The sequence below is a fragment of the Brienomyrus brachyistius genome, chromosome 16 (genome assembly GCF_023856365.1).
Source record: "Brienomyrus brachyistius isolate T26 chromosome 16, BBRACH_0.4, whole genome shotgun sequence".
Lineage (NCBI taxonomy): Eukaryota > Metazoa > Chordata > Actinopteri > Osteoglossiformes > Mormyridae > Brienomyrus > Brienomyrus brachyistius.
The window spans coordinates 13384809-13404082 of NC_064548.1; the positions used below are offsets into that span (position 1 = coordinate 13384809).

Sequence of the window (19274 nt, forward strand, 5' to 3'; positions counted from 1 at the left end):
CTTCACGAACTGAGTGTGCATGCTGTTCACAGGGCTGTGACTATTCATTTAGGACTTTGAACTGCACTGCATGCATGACACAATGCTTGTTAGGAAAAGTTACCGGTGTTCTTATGCTGAGTTGCAGGAATGTAATATTTTGAAGATCCTTAAGAGTTTCCACAAATTGTACAGTTACAGTAACAAAGAAAAGATAGTACCTAGCACTGGGGACCCATATCGTGGAAGACCTGTCATGGTCTCATGCTCCAACAACATCAGCGCGCTGACTAACAAATCAAAACAGAGGCTGCACTTCCTGTGCACACTAAAGGAGATCAGCTTGGAATAGCGGCTATTAGTGTCCATTTACCATTGCTTTATCACGAGCTCACCTAACCTTAACCTATAACATCACCACCTGGTTTGGACATTTCTCTGCAACAGGCAAAACTGCTCTACAGTGAATCATCAAGAAAGTAGAGAAGATCACTGGCACATTTTTTCCTTCCCAACAGGACATCTACAACTCACATTGTTTTTGCAGAGCCACAAACATACTCAGTGACTCATCGCACCCTGGACACCATTTGTTTGAACTGTTGCCAACTAGGAGAAAGTACAGGGCAGTCAGAGCTCGCACTACCAGACTTAAGAACAGCCTTTACCCCAATGCAGTGACCAGGCTGAACCAGGCACTAAAAAGGGCTGCACTCCTCGCTTTGCACTACTATATACTTTACCTATCCATTTGCACTTTGCACATATTTATTGCTTTGTACGTATTGTTAAATATCATTAAAGATATTGGCTAGATCTCTAATTCAACGACAGTAGTTACCCTGTTAATATTCACACTTCCCATGCAGTGCCGGCAGTAGCCCATCTATTAAATGGGAATAACCGAAATGACCGAGCTGATTTAAGCTGCAAGAATATACCAATGCATCTGACAAGAAAAGGCAGGGATTGAAGCCACATTCTTAATGGACATACATTTCATGAATATACTTTCAAAAAGCATGAATACAATTTATTGGTAAAACAGAAAGGGGATACATTTTATATACTACTTTTAAATCTTATTGCTATGCAAAACTTACTAATTCTGGAACAGTTTGTCATTCACAATATACATCCTGGTTAAACAATATTAACATAATGGAAAACCCAAATCCAAGTTTAAACGCCATATAACAAAGGCACATGTAGAAATGATCAGGCCTGGAGCGAAATCTGCACCCACCACAAAGACTTCTTTGCGAATGAATAGTGTCCACAGTACAATGTTGTGACACAGTCTTGTCCACTAAGAATGGGCTAAGATCCTCTCCGGAACCACTGTTGCCAAGCAGCCTTTGGAGAAAATAATACTAATGATAATGACATTTCTTAAACGTTCTCCTTAAATGTATTGCATATTAACGTATTAGATAGCTTTTCATCAGCTCTCCTTTGCCTGGTGACACCAGTCTTCCCAATTAAGCTGTCTGGTTGACAATAAGTGTGGGCCTTGGGACACATGCAGAAACTGTCAGTCGATGGTAAAAGTTTGATTGTCTGGCATCTCTCTAAATGGACTGTTGAAGTTACATCTTTGCAGAGTATATAACATTGACACAGTTACAAGCTAATTTTTATCTTGCGTCATCAAGCATAAAATTGCTATGGTTAATGTTTTCTACCCAAATCTGCTAATGACAACGGCCGTGAGGAGCCAGCACAAAAAACGAACCGCAACAAGAAAGAACAATATATGTTTTAACAGTCTACAGTCTGAGACTTTAAATCAAATTCATACCCTTACCTGTCAAAGTAATAAGATAGTGTGGGGAACTACTGCACCAACAAACTAAAATGATCACTCACAGAAAATCTTTTTGAATGTTTACAAACCAATGCTGCAAAAATCAATGACACATAATCAACTGATTAAAATTTCTTAAATGACACAAAATAATGAGGCATTAAAAATACTTGCTGTAGCTGAATATGCCAGGTGACCTTAGTAACTTCATCCTACTATACAGTGCATAATTTATGGAAATATTTCCCTAATATACATGTACCACCATCACAGCCCCGAAATTAATCCTTTAGAATGATTCAAGTCTAACTACCCAACTTAAATTCTGCATTAAGGAATTCACAGTAAGGGCTGATACAAATTCACCTGTGGTACATAGGGTTTTATTGTAATACTCACCTTCACAATCTAAGGAATCTTATTTGTTTACACCGTAAAGCTTGAAATTCTCATTCACAGGAGGATCAGGGGGTAGGGGCCTACATGTGTAGCTGTAATACACTGGGGGGGGGGGTGCGCAGTCCAAAACAGGAGAGAGGCATATTTACACATCTTCTCTATATCATTTAGCATGTAAGATATGGAATATTTAGCAAGAATTCACAAATTCACTGACTTAGCAGATAGGGTTGACAGTTTCTTGGAGGAGAGGAGGGAAGCCATTTCAGTTTATTCTGTACACTCAGTTTGGGGCATTCATCTGCAACATCTCCTCATGCCAGGTACCCAACTTAAGAATTTACAGATAAAAAAAGTATCAGCGTACAATGAAAAAGGGAGACATCTAAATCAACCCAGCTGAAGCAAAACAAGTACTGACAAAAATCAGGTGAATTGACATTTCTTTCCAAAGAACAAGTAAAAATAGAATCATTCTGAGGTCATACAATCCAACATCATCACTGATTTATCCTCTTACAGTATTTTAACAAAAGGACCTTTAACAGGCAGATAAACACTCTTACCACTGGTGCGCATGGTAAGCGCCTATTGACTGTTTACTTTACCACTGACTTCAACAGCTCAGACGTATCTGAACCAGCATCAGAAATACACAGCCGATGCATCAAACTAATCTGGCATTAACATCATTGAAAATCTGTTGTAGGAAACAAAAAGAAGGTCCATTTAGCCATGTGTCGTTGACAGAAATCAATTCTTTTTTTACAGTTGTACACATTAAGGGGAGGGTTGTTGGAAGGAACGTGAGAGAAGAAAGCCATGGGAAACAGAACAGCAACTAAGATCCACTCTATAACAAATATTACCATGGAGGCAAGTCAGTCACTTTAAAGGGGCCACTTTGTACTCAAGTGACTGTTGTACAGCATTCACACTGGTCATCCCATGTTGGTAGAAGATGGAACTTCACTCAAATCAATACAAAAATAACTCCAATCTCAAGAGTCACACCCAAAAACAACAAAACCAGCTCCTAAAGTTTTAATAAAACTTCAGTATTATAAATATCCCAGACTGCCAATTCCTCCAACAGTCAACTGAAGTTATTTAAAAAGATCTCCAACCTGTCTGTAGCTGTATGAACCACTGTTTTTTTTTTTGTCCAGAAAGAAATGCTTCAAAGTGTCAGGAAAACTGCAAGCAACATTAATCGCTTTCATCTGAACTTGGGCTGGAATTGTACTTCTTTTTGTGATCGCTCTCTTTTTCCTGGCTCTTTGACTTCTGGTCTTGCTCCTCATCAGCCTTCTTCTTGTCCTCCTTAGCCTTGGGAGGCGGCTCCGTTTGTCGGCCGCCCTCTCTCTTCTTAGAGCTGGGGCTCTTACTCCCTGAGCTCCTTCGATCCTTGTTTCTGCCCCTCTTTGCTGCGTCACTCTCAGAGCTGCTGCTGCTCTCGCGGCTCCTCGACCGCTTCCTCCTGCGGGCCTCCTCACGCTCCCTACTCCTTGACTGACGAGAGGAGCCGTCTTTGTTTTGGCTGCGGTCCTTGTCAGCACTTCTGCTCCTGGAGCGCCTGCTCTTCCTGGAGTCCTTGCTGTTGGTCTGTTCAGGGCTCCTCTTTCGGTCACGGCTCCTGGATCTACCTCGCCTCCGGTCCTCTCTGTCTCTGTTGCGCTGGCGGTCTCGGCTCCTGCTGCGCTGCCGGTCCCGTCCCCTGTCCCGCTCTCTGTCACGGGACGACGCTCGTCTGCCCCTCTCCCTACTCCTGCTGCTGGACCTCTGGTGCCGCTCCTTGCTCCTAGACTTTGCCCTAAACTTCTCCCCATTCCTGCCTCTCCTCTCCTCCTTTTCCTTGCTGTCAGCCTCAGTTGCAGGCCTGGTCCCTTCTTTACTCTTCTCTTGTTCCTTTGCTCCCGGTTCCGCTGGTTTCTCCTTCCCTTTGGTGTCATTTCGCTCTTTGCTCTTTGATCTGCCCCTTCTCTCACCAGCTTTCCCTCGCTTGTGATCCCTCTCTCTGCTCCTTGACCTGCCACCCTTCTCCTTACTCTTACTCTGGCTTCGAGATCTGCCCTTCTTCTTGGCCTTGTGCTTGTTATGCTTATCATCCTTGTCGTCCTTGTCTGTGTTTTTTTGGGCCTCCTTGTCTTTGCTTCCAGACCTGTGTGAGTGACCCCTCTTCTCCTCCTTCTTCTCTTTGTTCCTTCCAGGACTATCTGAAGCATCGTGTTTGTTCTCCGAGGTCTTTCTCTCCCTCCCTCTTACTGGGGGCTTCACGGCTTCATTCTTGTTCTCCACCAAATCACTCCTTTGAAATAAATAAAATTAATGTATAAATTACAATTTTAATTAATTACATGACCACTAAACTCAAGATGACCCACCCCCCAAAAAAAACCTACATAAGACAAACGGGTGCTAATTATAAAAGAATTCAGGTTCAATCCCACACGAGGGATATCAGTTATAATCTTTAACAAAGAACTTCCTGAACCACTTTAGGATCCAGATACAGCATGAATAGAGTCTACACATGTCTGTGTGTCACTTAATCCCTATTGAACATGCCCTTTGTGCAGATAGAGTGTACTTAAGACTTTTCTGCAATGATAAACACAGCAACATGTAGAGGATGTGCGAGTGTCAAACACAACCCAGAGGACTCACTTGTCCCCCTTGATCCAGCGCTCTCCACTAGGTGCCCTCATTCTCTGGGCTCGTTGCATCTCCTGGCGCCAGTGCGGTGGGGTCTCGCTGCGCCGGAATCTGTCTCTCGACCTGGACCTGGAGCGCGAGGGTGTTCGGTAACGCTGAGGAGAGACGGAAAAAGCAAGGCGTGTCACAATTCATAGGACTTGTTTTCCTGATGTAGTCAATGAGCATCAGCTGTATGGTGAAATACTTACCCTCGGCCCCCTTCCTTTAATCTTCCTGCCAGATCTTGTTACCAGCATCCTCCGATACGACGATGGATGAGAATTTAGCAACAAGCTGAAAAAATGGCAAACACACTAAAATCACTTGCATACATATAGCACAATGACCACCACAAGTCTCAAGCCAAGAACATACCAAGGCGATTTTCAGTCGTTGGGCTGTCAGTGAGTCAGTGCATGCCTATTAGGCCGGTGTGTACAGAATGGTCGGACATGGTTGGTCCCTGTCAGCACTCTTTTGGCCAATTTAGCATGCTGAAGTTAGCCCGTGAAAACGAACTCTCTGATCGGACCGTGTTCCAAAGCAATGGTTGGCGCTAGTTTTTTTTTGCTGTCGACTCGGTGTGCAAACAGGTTTAGAATCACAAAACATACCTTTCCCTGGGTTTTTCCTTCCTTTTTTCCTTCACCTCATCCTCTTTCGGCTGCGGCAGGGGACTCCTCCGCATAAGGAACTTGTTTTCTGGGATAGGGGGAATCTCTTCAGGCCTCACAGTGGAGATGGGCTGGACCTCGGGCTTCTCCTCAGCGCTCTCCTCATTATTACTGCTGACATCACAAAGGACACTGAGGTCAGGCCAACTGCTGCTCACAGCACGCAGGGATGTACGACTCTCACTAAGCTTATGCTTCACTGCAAATCTCAGAGCCTCCACCAACCCTTTTGTTGGCTGTTTCTTTTCTTTCTTTTCCTTCTTCCTCTTCTTGGACTCTTTCTTGTGCTTCTTCTTCCGCTTCTTCGACTCCTTCTCGGAATCTCCTGACTCGGAGGAAGAATCCTCCGAGGACTCGGACTCACTCGAGCTGTCGCTGTCGCTAGAGGCGCTAGACTTCTGCCTCTTCTTCTCCTCTTTTTTCGCTGCGGAAATATTTCTGGTTTGATTTCCATGGCACCATAAGTAAAGAAACCGTGCATTCAAATTTTGGCTGAGTTCACCTAAAATTAGACCAACAGGCTCAAATAAAATACTCAAGTCTACTTTCAGTTAAACTGGAATAGCAGCAGGACACACAAACCTTTTGATTTGGGAATGAGTTCCCCGCAGTTCAGAACTTTCACTTCTGCATAAGGTCTGCTGCTGGCATCCGTCTTCTGACTTTCAATGGTCTTAATCACATCTTGACCTGCGATTACCTGACCGAAGACCACGTGGACACTAAAATATGAACATATGGAATATAAATTATTATACAACCTGCTGGGAAAAACGTTCAGCGTTACCAATACAAAAGTTGAATATCTGCAAGTCGCATTAAAAAAAAAAAAAAAAAAACATCTGAAACAACGTAATTATTCTCTGGAAAGTTAATAATGGTATTTATGCTACATCAATAAAATATGTAACATACAGTAACCTACCCATCTAGGTGCGGTGTGGGCTTTGTTGTTCTGATGACCATAATTCATTGTTGGGGAAAGGAATGAACACAAACAAAATAAAACAAAAAACAAAACACAAACTGCTATTACTTAAATCAGAATATGCAACTTTGTTTCATTCACAGTAAGAAAAGACAAACGTTTATACTGTTAAACACATACTTACATGAAGAACTGTGACCCATTGGTATCTTTGCCTCTGTTTGCCATAGACAAAAGATACTCCTTATTGTGTTTGACAGAAAAGCTTTCATCTACAGAAATAAAAATTCAGAAAGATTTATCCCCTGAAGCTGATGGTGCATCACTGTTCAAAACCAAACATTTTTCTTAAATCATCATTCCTACCTTCAAAGAATCCTCCGTAGATTGACTCCCCACCTCTACCATTGCCTGCGACGACAGCCCGAGCACGCCCAAATGATACAGAGCCAACAGCCAAATCCGCAAAAGACACACAGGTACATTGTACGCAAGATCCTACCTTCGCTGAAGTCTCCACCTTGAATCATAAAATCCTTCACGACTCTATGAAACACACATCCTTTATAATGCAGCGGTTTCTGTGTGCCCTTCCCCAATCCTTTTTCACCTAGAGAACACGTGAAGAGAGTTAAGAGCAACGAAATCTCTGCTAATCACACCCCCGTATGCAAAACATCCATCATCACATGCATAACTGAAGTATCAGCTTTTTAAAGTAAACTTTTAAGTAGACTTTCCCATTCAGATACAATCATATTGTCACTTAAATGAGCAGGAACAGTAAGACAGAGGTTTGAATCCAACAAAAACAAAGGGTATACAGAGAATTGATCATATCAAATAATGGTCAGCATATCTTTACACTATCTGCGAACACACCATGCACAATAGCATGAGCAAAGAATTTTATACATGTTTGGCAGTTACAACTGAAAACTCGATATAGTCGGTAGGTAGATCGGGACCTTGTTACCTGTGCAGAGGCAGCGGAAGTTCTCACACGTTTTAGGACACACGTCAGAGAAAAGTTCAACGATAACTCTTCCCACTGAAGAAAGACAGAGAGGCATGACAAGGTGACCTGCACATACGGATGAACGTGGGAGGGAAAAAAATGTACGTGATCGGCTCACCCAACACGTTGCTGATGCCGATGTCAAAAAAGCACCGAGGACGCTGCACCTTCACCCCCATGGTCTCCCTCGGTCGATTGCTCGCTGAAACACATCACAGCGAAAAAAAGCAATGCAGATGATAGCGTATCTACCGCGAACCAAACCCGAGTTATTCATTGATGGTTTCTGTAACTGTGCAGACGTATTACGATTAATCATGCATGTACGCATCCCGTAATTTCACAATAGCTAACGGCGTAGAACATCAGTGCAGCTTTTCAAAGAAGCAAATGAAATACACTTAATACTCAAACAGTCAAATCACCGCCTGGGACTAAAGCGATCAGGGAAACGGGACTAATCTGATCGGTTTTATAAAACCAAGCAGTTCTGTCACTAAAAAGGCATCCGAGAAAACATGGACATCAGCGAGTCGTTTGCAATATTACGCAGGTGATGGACAGATTCAACACCCCAGGTATAGCCACGCTCACCACCGGCCCTCGTTACCGGCTTGCTAACACGACATGCATGACTTCCAAGCAGAGGAAGATAGTAGAAACGTAATTTGAGTGCAAACTGGGTGCCCGGACGGTATAAAGCCGGATCCCTTATGTGGATTTTCAGATGAACAGCAGCCCAGTCGTTCGGTCTTTAGCCGGGCTCATTCAAACAAGTGTGTCACATCGATCGCGCCCTTCGCGGTCCGGCGGACAGAATGCGGGCGGCGCGCCGGGGGAACCGGTAACAAGGAGAAGCACACGGGCTCCCTATGAGAAAATCACCGCCTAAACACGATAGTTCAGCCACAGCATGGTCGTTAACGGTTTAACAGAGCGCTTGTCGCTGCTTCGTGTCTGGACTGTGGCCTGCATCTTAACCAGCTAGCTACCACATACAACCCAAAACGCTTCTTACACTGAGGGAGTTAAAAAAACCGCCATACCTATATATTTCAGCTGAGAAAACGCAGCAATACGTTACAATTACAACTGCGTGAAGACGGCTGTAAGGTTTACCTAAGCACGGCTTAAAACTCTCTACAAAAAAAACGAGGAAGACTACTAGGCTCTTCCCCCCTGAGTGTTTTCTAAAGATGGCGCTGTGAGGCGCGCTGGTGCATTTCGGGTAAAATCCGCCAGTCGACGCGCCCGTGCTCATCTTCCCGATCTCGCGGGCTCGTGCGCAGCTCGCCCCCTCTGGCGCGAGGGGACAGTTGCAGAAATGCAGTAGAATTATGGCAAATTTCGTTAATTTCTTTATTTTTATTATGTATATTTTACCAGTTTAAACAGAATATATTAAAACCACTGCAGATTGTTTATGTATATACATATACACAAATGTATGCACATTCATACACACACACGTACACAAACATGATACTGTAAGTCTGTTACAAAGTATATGAATACAGCATAATCCAGGAGTGATGCAATCTAAAACTCAAGTAAATTGTACTTTTTAATACAATCAATGCGTGTAACACAGTTTTTGCTTCTCGTACATTTTAAAGTTTTAATTGCGTTGTTAATTCGTTAAGCTTTAACTGTGCATGACATCCAGATATACTAACATGGTGTTTTATAGCTAGGTTGAATTCCGCTCTTCCTCTGAAGTTTGCAGCGAGTTTTATCGAATTTTATTCTAACAAACCGAGTTTCAGCTATCGAATTTTAAAGGTCGAATTCAGATTTATACTAAAATATTTCTTTAATAGTTTTCTATAATTGGGTTTCATCTGGAGTGTTTCCAACAATTTTGCAACGTAAGTTTGGGGTTTCCAGACATTTTTGAAAACTTTAATTGAAATGTTGTGGATTGTTGCGAGAACTTAAGCAAAATTTTCTAGACTGAAATACCTTTCGTCTCAGATGAACGCAATGCAGGCCTAGGTGAAACCGTAAACCTAACCCAATATATCACAATATGTTTCTTACCGTAATTTGTTCTTGGATGTAAATACTTGGCAGCTTTCACTCAGATTTTTATTTTCCTCAGTATATAACCACTAAGGAGTCTTCATCACAATGTATACTACAGTAAAAAAAATCAATCACAGGCACACAGGTAACAAATATTTATTGTATCCAAAAAGTACGCACATACCGATTATGTTAGATAATTAGCCGACAGTTGAAACCGGAATACAACGGAATAATTGCCCACAGTTAATTTGGATTATAGCTGGGGCATCCTGGCCACGTTCAGGCGCATGGACACGCAGGATGATCTGGAGGCGTAGCGCATTTCCTGCAGCATCCCACCCCACTCTTTCTTTTCTTCATCATACCTGGCGGAAGCACAACAGAAGCAGTAAGTTACAATTGTCCAGCGGATAAGGAGAAGTTTAATAACAACTGCAGGCAGGGGTGCTGAAAGGCAGGGGGAAGTTAGGACGATTCCAAGGGCCCCTGAGTGACAGGGAGCCTAGAAAATTAGGAAAATAGCTGGACTAAGGGGGCCCAATATGATATGCCTGCATGGGGCCCGGTCTGTAGCAAGGACATAACTTTGGGTTATTGGGTTATTGGCTGGTTTTGATCGTTTCAATTGTTGTAATTTCCACCCATGCTTTGTAGTATAAATAGTTGTAACCAAAATAAAGACTTCCAGTGTTTTTCAGTGATTTCTCTTTACCAGCAGAAGAATTATTATACAATGACAGGCCTGGAAAGATCTAGCATTGATAATTTTTTTAAAAAAAGGCCGTTAAGCTTACTGCCAGACGTCGGTGACTTCTGTGGGGGTGCACTCTTTGTTCTCGCCCTCAACCATGGTGAACCCCCCCACTGCATACAGACTCCCTGCGTTGCTCACTAGATTGACGGAGCTCCTTTCCTGTGGGAACTCTGTGAAGGTTTCCCATCTGAAATGGAACGAGCACACAGGACTCACATGAACAAATCTCACGAATTGGCTTACAACTTTATAAAAAAATAAGATTTATCGCTACTTATGTAACATCCTCCCATTCATTGTCAATTAAAAGGTAAACTGTGAACTTTTAAATCTTAGGGATTAAAATGCAGAATTTTCGTATCGTTTAATTCCAGCTATAGACACAACAGCAAATGATAACCGAATACATATGACAGAATCAGACATACTTGTTGGTTCCAAAGTCATAGATTTCGGATGAAGCTAAAAGACCTTCTTCATTGGCTCCTCCAGTAACTATGATTTTTCCTTTGTGCAAGACAGCTCCAAACATCGCTCTTGCCGTTTTCATACCAGCCACCTCACTCCATTCTGACTTCTTGTGGTTGTAAACGAACATCTTGTTGATGAATTTGCTGTGTCACAGATGATATTTATGATGTTTTTTGTCCATAGTTAAATCACACCTATTTGTGAACCTAAACATATTCAGATTAATAGTATATAGCTGTCATATAAAATGTACGGGTTTGCATGTGCAGTGAATGAGAAGACGGAGGTCACACCTATCTTCAGTCTGTCCTCCAATGCAGTATACCAGGTCATTGTAGGACACCACAGCGTGGCCAAAGATGCATAATGGCAACCTCTTGGATGCATGCCACTTCATTTTCCTGAGGGATTTACCAAAGACGGAAAAAGAAAATTTATCACCCTCTCAAAACCTCTCAGAAGCATAAGGCTTCACATCTGTGACCTCAGCCATACTCGATATCGTAACACATCACTGAGTCGAGAGCATCGTTGGTCTGGAGGTCTCTCCCGGCCACAGCGAAAAGGAGGGCTCCACACTCTCCTATGCCGAACAGACATCGGGGAGATGGCATTGCAGGAAGGGGAATCCATTCAGTACTCAGACTGTCCAACTGAAACAAAAACAGAACTTTCACATAACAGGTTCTTGCTTTGTGAGAAGCCGTGTAGCTCCTGCTCCAGTACTGCTTACACTCGTACCTGGGCGTTCATGGGCAGCTCAGCCTGGCTGACCTCATGCCCAGTGGACTCCTTGATGGCATGTATGTTTGCAATGTGCTATTGGCCTCAATTCTATGTCGCTTTTACAAAAGCACCTTCTGAATACGGAAACGTACATAATACAGATGATAAACATCTAATAACATGAAAGATGGCATCCAATATGGCAATGTTTTCCAACCCGGTCTTGGGGACCAGGAGGAAGCAAAAATGTAGAATATCTGGCAGGGAGCTGGGAGGGAGCAAAATCATGGACTGTCTGGGGGTCCCTGACAGTCCATGAATACTGCAGTAGGGGATTAAAAAGTAATTTTTGGCATAAATAATCATAGCAGATAACATTTCAAATGTCTATCCTGAGTTTAAGAATGATGTAATGATGATGCAATAGACAAAGATGGTGGATTACCTGGTAGAAGTAGCACTGCAGGGGAACATCCTTGTTCTCCTCATCCACAAACAGGCCCCCAATGACATAGAGCTGGTTGTTCTTGGTGGTGAAACTGACATGGTTGCGTGGTATCTGCTCCGCCATGCTGGCCAGGAAGCACTCATTCTCATTGGCGTCATACGCCACGGCGGCTGTGTCGTTGATCATCAGGATCAGGTCCCGGACGTACATGCCGACCCTGCGGACGTCATTCAGGTAGCCTGGCAGCTTGCTGTCCTGCTGTTCCCCTTCCCCATTCTCCGTCCCCTCCGCAGACTCTCCCTTTTTTTCATTCTCAGGAAGTTTCCCGGCAAAGGCATCTTTGATGACCTGGATTTTCTTCAAAAGTTCCGCGTCTGCCTTAATGATGTCATCCTTCTCCACTTTCTCGCTGAAATACTTTTCCGGCAGGAGTCGGAAGCGGATGTGTTCGAAGGCGTCGTTCAAGGTTTTGGCCCGTGTCTCCCTCTTGCTCCTCACCCACCTCATCAGCGCCTCGAACACCACCTCCTCTTTCTCAACGTTCAGAACATCTCCACCGATGATCGCAAAGAGCTCATGGGGCGCCAGCTGGAGGAATTCCTCGTCCTTAGCGACGATCTCGAAACGGTCTGCGATGTAGTCTCGGGCAGCCATCGCCAGTCGAGGGCAGCTGGTGACCAGGCCCAGTCTGAAGATGGCCAGACAGTTAGCCAGGGACAGCTTCCTCTGCAAGTAATTCACACATGCTGTGAACACAGAGGGAATCTGGAAGCGGCTTGCCACAGCAAAAATGTCCTGCACGTTGTCATCCGTGAGTTCCAACTCTGCTGAATAGAGGTAGTTAATAATTACGTCCATGATTGTTGGGTCCATGTCCTCAATAACTACTTCCTTGTTGCTCTCCAGTTCTTTGCCATCCTCCGTGAAGAAAAGGTCACGGAAATAGGGGCTGCAGGCAGCCATGATAACTCTGTGGCATGGTAAGCTGCGGTCTCCTATTTTAAGAGTACAATCCACCAGCCTGTTCTGGTGTAGTAGGTCCTTCAGGCCTTCCTGCAGGAGAGTGCTCTGGAACATGCGCAGATCTTCCTTCATGCTTTCTGGGTCCATTTTGCACGAAACGTGTCCTTTGCTATAAAGTCAAGGAGCGTTAGAGGCCAGAGGTCTTCTCAGCACACTGTTCCGGATGCGAAAGGCTGAGTAACATACGAAGCCTGGTGTGAAGCCCCTGCAATTTAATCCCATTTCTCTAAATTTAGACCCCCACCCCAGCCTATAGGAATTCAGACAAGCCAAATGGGAAAGCTGTCCCAACTCACGCAGCTGTCACAGACTGAAAGAAGCAACTGTAGGTCTTACTATGGAAGCTCAGCTTCAACACTACAACAACATTGGTGGCCTATGCAATCATACAGAGCATTTTCTCCTTTTGCACCATCTAGCAGCTAAGCTAACACAGCACAGTGACTTTAAAACCTTGAATTATGCCTGTGATGATATTGGATTTGGCCGTTTCCACCATTTTCACTGACTCGGTCGCATCGCTATAGCATCAAAATAGGACGCGCCAGATTTAAAGCAAACGGCAAAGCTAATATCCGAGAACTCTAAGCAGCAGTTAAGTGTTTGGCTAAAGGAATTACTGAGAAAGACAGGAAGTGCGTGTGCGAGCCTGAGGGTGGGTAAGAGAGCCATGTGTTAGTGAAACCATCATGCATCTTAAAATAGCAATGACAAATGAGGAACAATTTACCTCCCCCAGCCAAAAAACAATCGAAATAATCACCGTCTATCTTTACACTATTTACTAATATACACTCCTGGGCAAAAAATGGGCCAAACTCAAACTGCACATCATTAAGCCCCTCCCCATTTTTTGCCAGGGAGTGTGTATAATTTACACATCAGGTAAGTTGACCCTAATGTGCAATATCATTATTATTTAGGAAATAAGGTACAATAAGGACTGATATACATTCAACTTTATTTTTAGGCATCTGCGTAATTTTAGTTGATTCTTGAAGTTCATAAAATTAATTTTACAGAAAAAGTTCACTGAATAAGAGAAAGCTAAATATTTAATTCATTATTTGCCAGTGAGAGCAAATCTAATGATTGTGAACATGGTAACTGTTTTTCCTAAAACCAACAAACTTACATCTTCAGCCAACAAAGCCAATTTTTTATACCACTGCAGAGAATATTACTATCATTGCTGTTTGTGTAATAAACACTTTGTCCAAAGTGACATAAAAGTTGAGAGCACAGCCCGGCAGCACTATTGGAGCAGCTGGGCTGAAGTGCCTTTCTCAGAGCCCCAACTGTGATGGTAGTCCTTTTCTAGTCACGGGATTTGAATCCACAACCTTCCATATATGGGCATAGATGACTAACTCACAGAGGTACCAAGCACCGTCAGACTAAACATAGGGTGTCTAAGATGGGGCATGATAGGCTAGCCAATGATGAGCTTAGTTTTGCAATCAAATTAATTTTAGGCAGGTGTCTGGTTATAAACCAGGTAGCTGAAATTAAGCAGAAATCATTATTTTGTTTGATCAGAAAAGACACAAGTTCCTTGGCCAAAAACATATTTAAAGACCTTTATTGGAAGATTAATATTGTGGTTTTCAATACCACAACTAACTAATGACAAATGACTTACAAAATGACTCTGTATAATAAATGACTGTGTATAATTCATTAACATAGATAAAATAATTTATATTATGTATTATATTACAAACAAACATGGGATGATTCAAGGCATGACAATGCCAATCCTTTTTTTGCCTGAAATGTCTCCTGTTTCTATTAAACATGACACGAATTTTATCTAACTAATTAACTTATTACTTCCCAAAGACCTTGAAGTGTAAATCCCTCCTTCAGTTTCTCCACAGCTAAGCCAAGCTCTTCAGAAAAAACAGGCTCCCGGTCTTGTGGCTTTTGAACAAAATCCAGAAAGTGATTAATTTACTGTTAAATCCTTATAAACGAAGCCATGTGTGTCCAAGGACTCAAAAATGAAATAAAAACATTACCTTATCACCATCTGCTAAGTATGCCTAAGGAAAGGAAAATGCCACTATTAAAACAAGTGGGAATCTAATATTTTATTTTTATTAATTATGTTCAGAATGTTCAAATAATTCAATGGTATAAAACTGAGGTTGAAACAACTGTAGATTTCTATGTGTATAAATTTATTCTACTGCAGTTGCAAGTTAATGAGAAGTTTCCTATATAAGTAAATTGTCAATAATGCGAGATTCCCCAATTAATACCGTAATGTTGTGCGATAGAAAGATAGCATGAAGTACGTAACACGTGGCTCAAATAGTGCCTGAACAGTGCCCTCTTGTGGCTTACAAAATGACGATGACGCAACGCATACTCACCGTAAATGCATCCGTCTGCAGATCAGGCTCAATCTCTATATCATCTGGAGGCTGCTCCACAGTCAGTTCCTCCAGTGGCTGGGGCTGGTAGTGCAAAGGCAAAATAAAAAATGAAATTAAGCGGCGATGGGGGTTTCATTCCTGAAGATACAGCATCACCTGCAAACAGTCACACACCTTCTCCTCCATCTCATAGTGCACCCCAAAGATAGGGCATGCAGAGTAAACCTTGTGTAAGGAGTTGACCTCCTTCACTGTACTCTGCAGTTTCTCCACAGGGTCGATCTTGAAGCCCAGAACATACCCTCCTGTCTGGGAAAATAGCCACACATACACGTGATGCAACTATATAGCTGGCTTCCTTCCAGTCCTGTGAATTCTAGTGTTCAGCCTAGATTTTCAACATACCACATGGTATTTCTGGGCCATCAATGCATTGGTTCATGTACTTATGTCTCAGAACCCTGACTAGAGATTTCCGATTTAGTGTTGAAGAACCTTTTGTGTTATTTAAACTGATTATTCATATGATGGTGCCCTGCGATGGGCTGGCCCCCCATCCTGGGTTGCTCCCTGACTCGTGCCCATTGCTTCTGGGATAGGCTCCGGACCCCCCGCGACCCAGTAGGATAAGCGGTTTGGAAAATGGATGGATGGATGGATTCATATGATGAGAAAGACAAACAATCAAATTTACCTGCTGAGAGCTCTCTATCACTAATGCTAGTCCAAACTTTGAGTCTCTTATCTTGATGGAGCGCTTTGGGGATTAAAAAGGAACAAATTTGTCAAACAATGCATGTAGCGTATATATTGTTTGTTGTTCTGTGTAGTGGCATTATTCAGTTATAAAAGCTGACATCAAAACAGACAATTCAAGGATAGTAGTGGAGGTCAGTTAATTACACAAATGATATCAGATCACCTCAGTAAGGGTATTTTTACATTACTCAAAATGAGGGCTCATGGGAGTTTGACTTACACAACATTGTTCTGAGGACAAGAATAAATTATTGGCTCAGAGAGATAACCAACCAGATTGCAGAGCAGGTGTGTCCAAGCAATTAGAGGAGGAGGGACCGACCAATCAGATGTCTCGGTGTCACCTCCTCTAATTGCTTGGATCCACCTCCTCCACAATCTGATTGGTTATCTCTCTGAATCAACCATTCTTCTGCCCTCAGAACACATGTAAGTAAAACTCCCACGAGCAAAAGGATGGTGTTTCGAGAAGATCGTTCATACGTACTATCTGCAGATATGGGATACTGACGTTGAAGGTCTCATTCATGTTTGCGTGCCACACAATTCGCACGTTTGTGACAAAGAGCGTCCCCAAGTTACCCTACGAGAGACAAGCTTTAAAGCATTCCTGCTGAATCACCGCGATTCAAGCCGGGTAGCTTTACTGGCTATTAAAAATGGATGGATAGCGTGTGTTGGCTTAACATTCTCTGCCTTTAAGCCTCATCAAGGTTGACAGTATTTGGCAACACCAACCTGTCTTCCAAGAAACATCCTACAAGTTATTACTCTTTGAGAGACAAGATATAAACCCTTAAAATAAACCTTTTTTTCCCCCCAAACACCAGCTGTGGTAAGGACTTCCCAGCGGTCACACCAATGGTCAAGTGACCCCTATTCAATGAATCTGCAGGTTGCCTCAAAAGTCAAATGCATGCTTTCATGATCATTTAAGGTTTCTACAGAACTTTTAAAACCACACAGTTATAATGCACCCATTTGGAGGTGTGGGGCTCAGTGGGTTAGTACAGTGTATCTGTGATTGAAAAGTCCCTGGGTCGGGTAAGCTGAGTGATTTCACTGTAAGGCCCTTAACCCCCAACTGCTCCAAGGACTGTTTGCTAAATAATAATAATAAGAATTTAAAAAGTAAAATTTATCTATGATTGGTAAAGGAAAAAAGGATTTCACTAGTGGCTCATGCCTACTTTGTATCGCTCTTTTTGGCATCCTCTGCGAGAAAACAGACATACCTGGTCACTGGATAAATTCCACACCCCGTTAATTTGGTCACACATCTGTTCTTGTGGGAGGAGTTTCAGCTGCTTGTTCTGAATAAGAGCCCCTCTTAGTTTTAGCTCACGGTACATTTTAGTGGTCTCATAAGCCCTCAACAAACAAACAAACAAACAAAAAAAAAACGATAAATCACCCCTAAAGGAATGTGAACAGAATCTGTACAACTAAAATTAATTCATTTTTAATGAAATTTTTCATTTTAATGAAATAAATTAATTCAGTTTATTTCTGGCATGATCACCTCCCAGTTGTTCGACACTAAACAACAAGAAATATAAGCACACATTTAACAGAATACCTGTGAACTGCGATAACAGACGTGAACAGCCTTGGGCTTCCAGGAACAACGTTAGTGAAAATGAACTCAAATCTGGTATCATTGCATTTTGTCAGGATGTAAAGAGCTTCCGTGGTCCCTCTGAGTTTCTGAAATAAAGTATCCGATCTTATAGGCACAACGGACAGAAAAAAAATGTTAACGAAAAGACATGCTAATTGACAATTATTTTAGTCTGAAAAACATGTACTCACAGAGTTGGCAGTCCTTGTTGTGATGTTTATGACAGAATTGTATCCAACAGCTTAAAAATATCACAACAATGTTCATAATTTCACTTCAGACAATAGAATGAGTACAATGAAATATCCAATACGTCCAGCAGAGGGTAACCGTACTCCGCAAACCTTCTGGTCCAGGGCGCGTAATAGGCTGCTTGGAATGAGCAACACAAGAAACTGACGTATTCAAAACTGTACAAAACCAACTTACACAGGTTCACCCTCGGCGAAGTCAGGGAATGCCAGATAATTCGCAGATTGGTGACCAGCAGCCTACCTAGAAAGGATAACAGTAAAATATAGCCTATATAGGCCTAAGTACAATGATTAGTTATTGCATTATACACGAACCAAAAGTTTTGTGATATGTTTTTTCCCCCCGTTTATTTTTCTGTGCTAAAGATATTGTGGGTTAGTTAGCTTAACTGTTCGGTTCAAGTTCCAATCTTACTGTTGTGATTACTTAATCTAAAATACAAAGATACAAACATACAGACGTCGATTTAAAAAAATCATACATTCTATAGTTAGTAATATAGATAGAAGATTTTTTTTAGTATTTAAAGTTAAGTGATGACGGTCTTTGGTTCCATGTCCGCTATGTTATAGCTGTGTGTTACTGTTGTGCGTGCAGGTAATAAAGTAGCTAAGTAGGCTGTGATGGCCCGTTAGATCCGCGGAATGTGCAGAACGGCTCGCGCCTCCGCAGGTACCCCGGTCTCCGTTGTTCCCTTTGGTGTCCTCAATGTTATCCAGGCAGTCTATCAGGACTTCACCGGGTCTCGTTTTCATGCGCCTAAAAATCGAAATGGCAATGCAAACATCCAACACCCTGAACGTGTATTATACGCATGCATGCATGCATCACGGAAACAATGCCAACGGCATGACACCTGTTTTTACTGCCAACCGAACACAACGTAAAATCAACCAACATTTAGAACGATGCGCATACAGAAACAAGCTGACGCCTGGCAGTATGACATGAAAAGCAAAGCTTACTGTGCTGTGATGTCAAACCTAACATCCCTGTCTTCCCAAATAGTGTCCAGCACAGAAGGCATGATTATCCGCGAGCGTCAGCTCCTCGCCCGGTATGGGGATGCAGGTCTGCGTGTTTGTCTCTGGGTCACCGCGGTAACGTGCATGTTATGTAACACCGATGAAGAAATATAGGTGTAAGGTGAGGTAACCGTATCTACACTCACCCCCTGTTCAACCCTACGATGCCGTCCTCTGAGTGGGCACTAACTTAGCAAAGCTTCACCTCCGGCACCCACTTCGAGTATAAGATGTGAAATTAGGCGTGCCGGCGTTTGGGTTCGGCACTGGCTGTGGCTGTT

General features: G+C 42.7%; 3 protein-coding genes across 8 annotated transcripts; all 3 read right to left on the reverse strand.

The window, feature by feature from the left end:
- Window positions 1-987: 987 nt before the first annotated feature.
- Window positions 988-8724, reverse strand: ppig (peptidylprolyl isomerase G (cyclophilin G)). 4 transcript variants are annotated; one of them, XR_007382927.1, is made up of 14 exons: window positions 8622-8723; window positions 7621-7704; window positions 7461-7535; window positions 6987-7094; window positions 6851-6895; window positions 6669-6756; window positions 6482-6511; window positions 6139-6278; window positions 5782-5980; window positions 5497-5670; window positions 5092-5176; window positions 4853-4995; window positions 2186-4493; window positions 988-1335 (listed from the first exon to the last, which is right to left on the reverse strand). XR_007382927.1 is itself a non-coding variant. In XM_048979587.1 (13 exons), the coding sequence occupies exons 2-13, from the start codon at window positions 7679-7681 to the stop codon at window positions 3395-3397; spliced, it is 2244 nt and encodes a 747-aa protein (XP_048835544.1). In that variant the 5' UTR covers window positions 7682-7704; window positions 8622-8724; the 3' UTR covers window positions 988-3394. The 4 variants fall into 4 exon arrangements, 3 of the variants coding, with proteins under 3 accessions (XP_048835544.1, XP_048835543.1, XP_048835542.1); XM_048979587.1 differs by having other exon boundaries at window positions 988-4493; window positions 5497-5667; window positions 8622-8724; XM_048979586.1 differs by having other exon boundaries at window positions 988-4493; window positions 8622-8724.
- Window positions 8725-9667: 943 nt separating this feature from the next.
- On the reverse strand, window positions 9668-13139 carry LOC125710175 (kelch-like protein 41b). The gene is made up of 6 exons (XM_048979588.1): window positions 11927-13139; window positions 11251-11408; window positions 11049-11156; window positions 10713-10898; window positions 10325-10471; window positions 9668-9895 (listed from the first exon to the last, which is right to left on the reverse strand). The coding sequence occupies exons 1-6, from the start codon at window positions 13037-13039 to the stop codon at window positions 9784-9786; spliced, it is 1824 nt and encodes a 607-aa protein (XP_048835545.1). The 5' UTR covers window positions 13040-13139; the 3' UTR covers window positions 9668-9783.
- A 1379-nt stretch (window positions 13140-14518) lies between these two features.
- Window positions 14519-19097, reverse strand: LOC125710181 (Bardet-Biedl syndrome 5 protein homolog). 3 transcript variants are annotated; one of them, XM_048979595.1, is made up of 12 exons: window positions 18934-19091; window positions 18645-18727; window positions 18143-18235; window positions 17905-17954; window positions 17672-17799; window positions 17328-17463; window positions 16580-16675; window positions 16028-16090; window positions 15508-15642; window positions 15331-15414; window positions 14974-14997; window positions 14519-14875 (listed from the first exon to the last, which is right to left on the reverse strand). In XM_048979595.1, exons 1-12 carry the CDS (start codon window positions 18993-18995, stop codon window positions 14774-14776), a joined length of 1056 nt encoding a protein of 351 aa, XP_048835552.1. In that variant the 5' UTR covers window positions 18996-19091; the 3' UTR covers window positions 14519-14773. The 3 variants fall into 3 exon arrangements, with proteins under 3 accessions (XP_048835552.1, XP_048835553.1, XP_048835554.1); XM_048979596.1 differs by having other exon boundaries at window positions 18143-18208; window positions 18934-19089; XM_048979597.1 differs by lacking the exon at window positions 16580-16675 and having other exon boundaries at window positions 18934-19097.
- Between the last annotated feature and the right edge of the window lie 177 nt (window positions 19098-19274).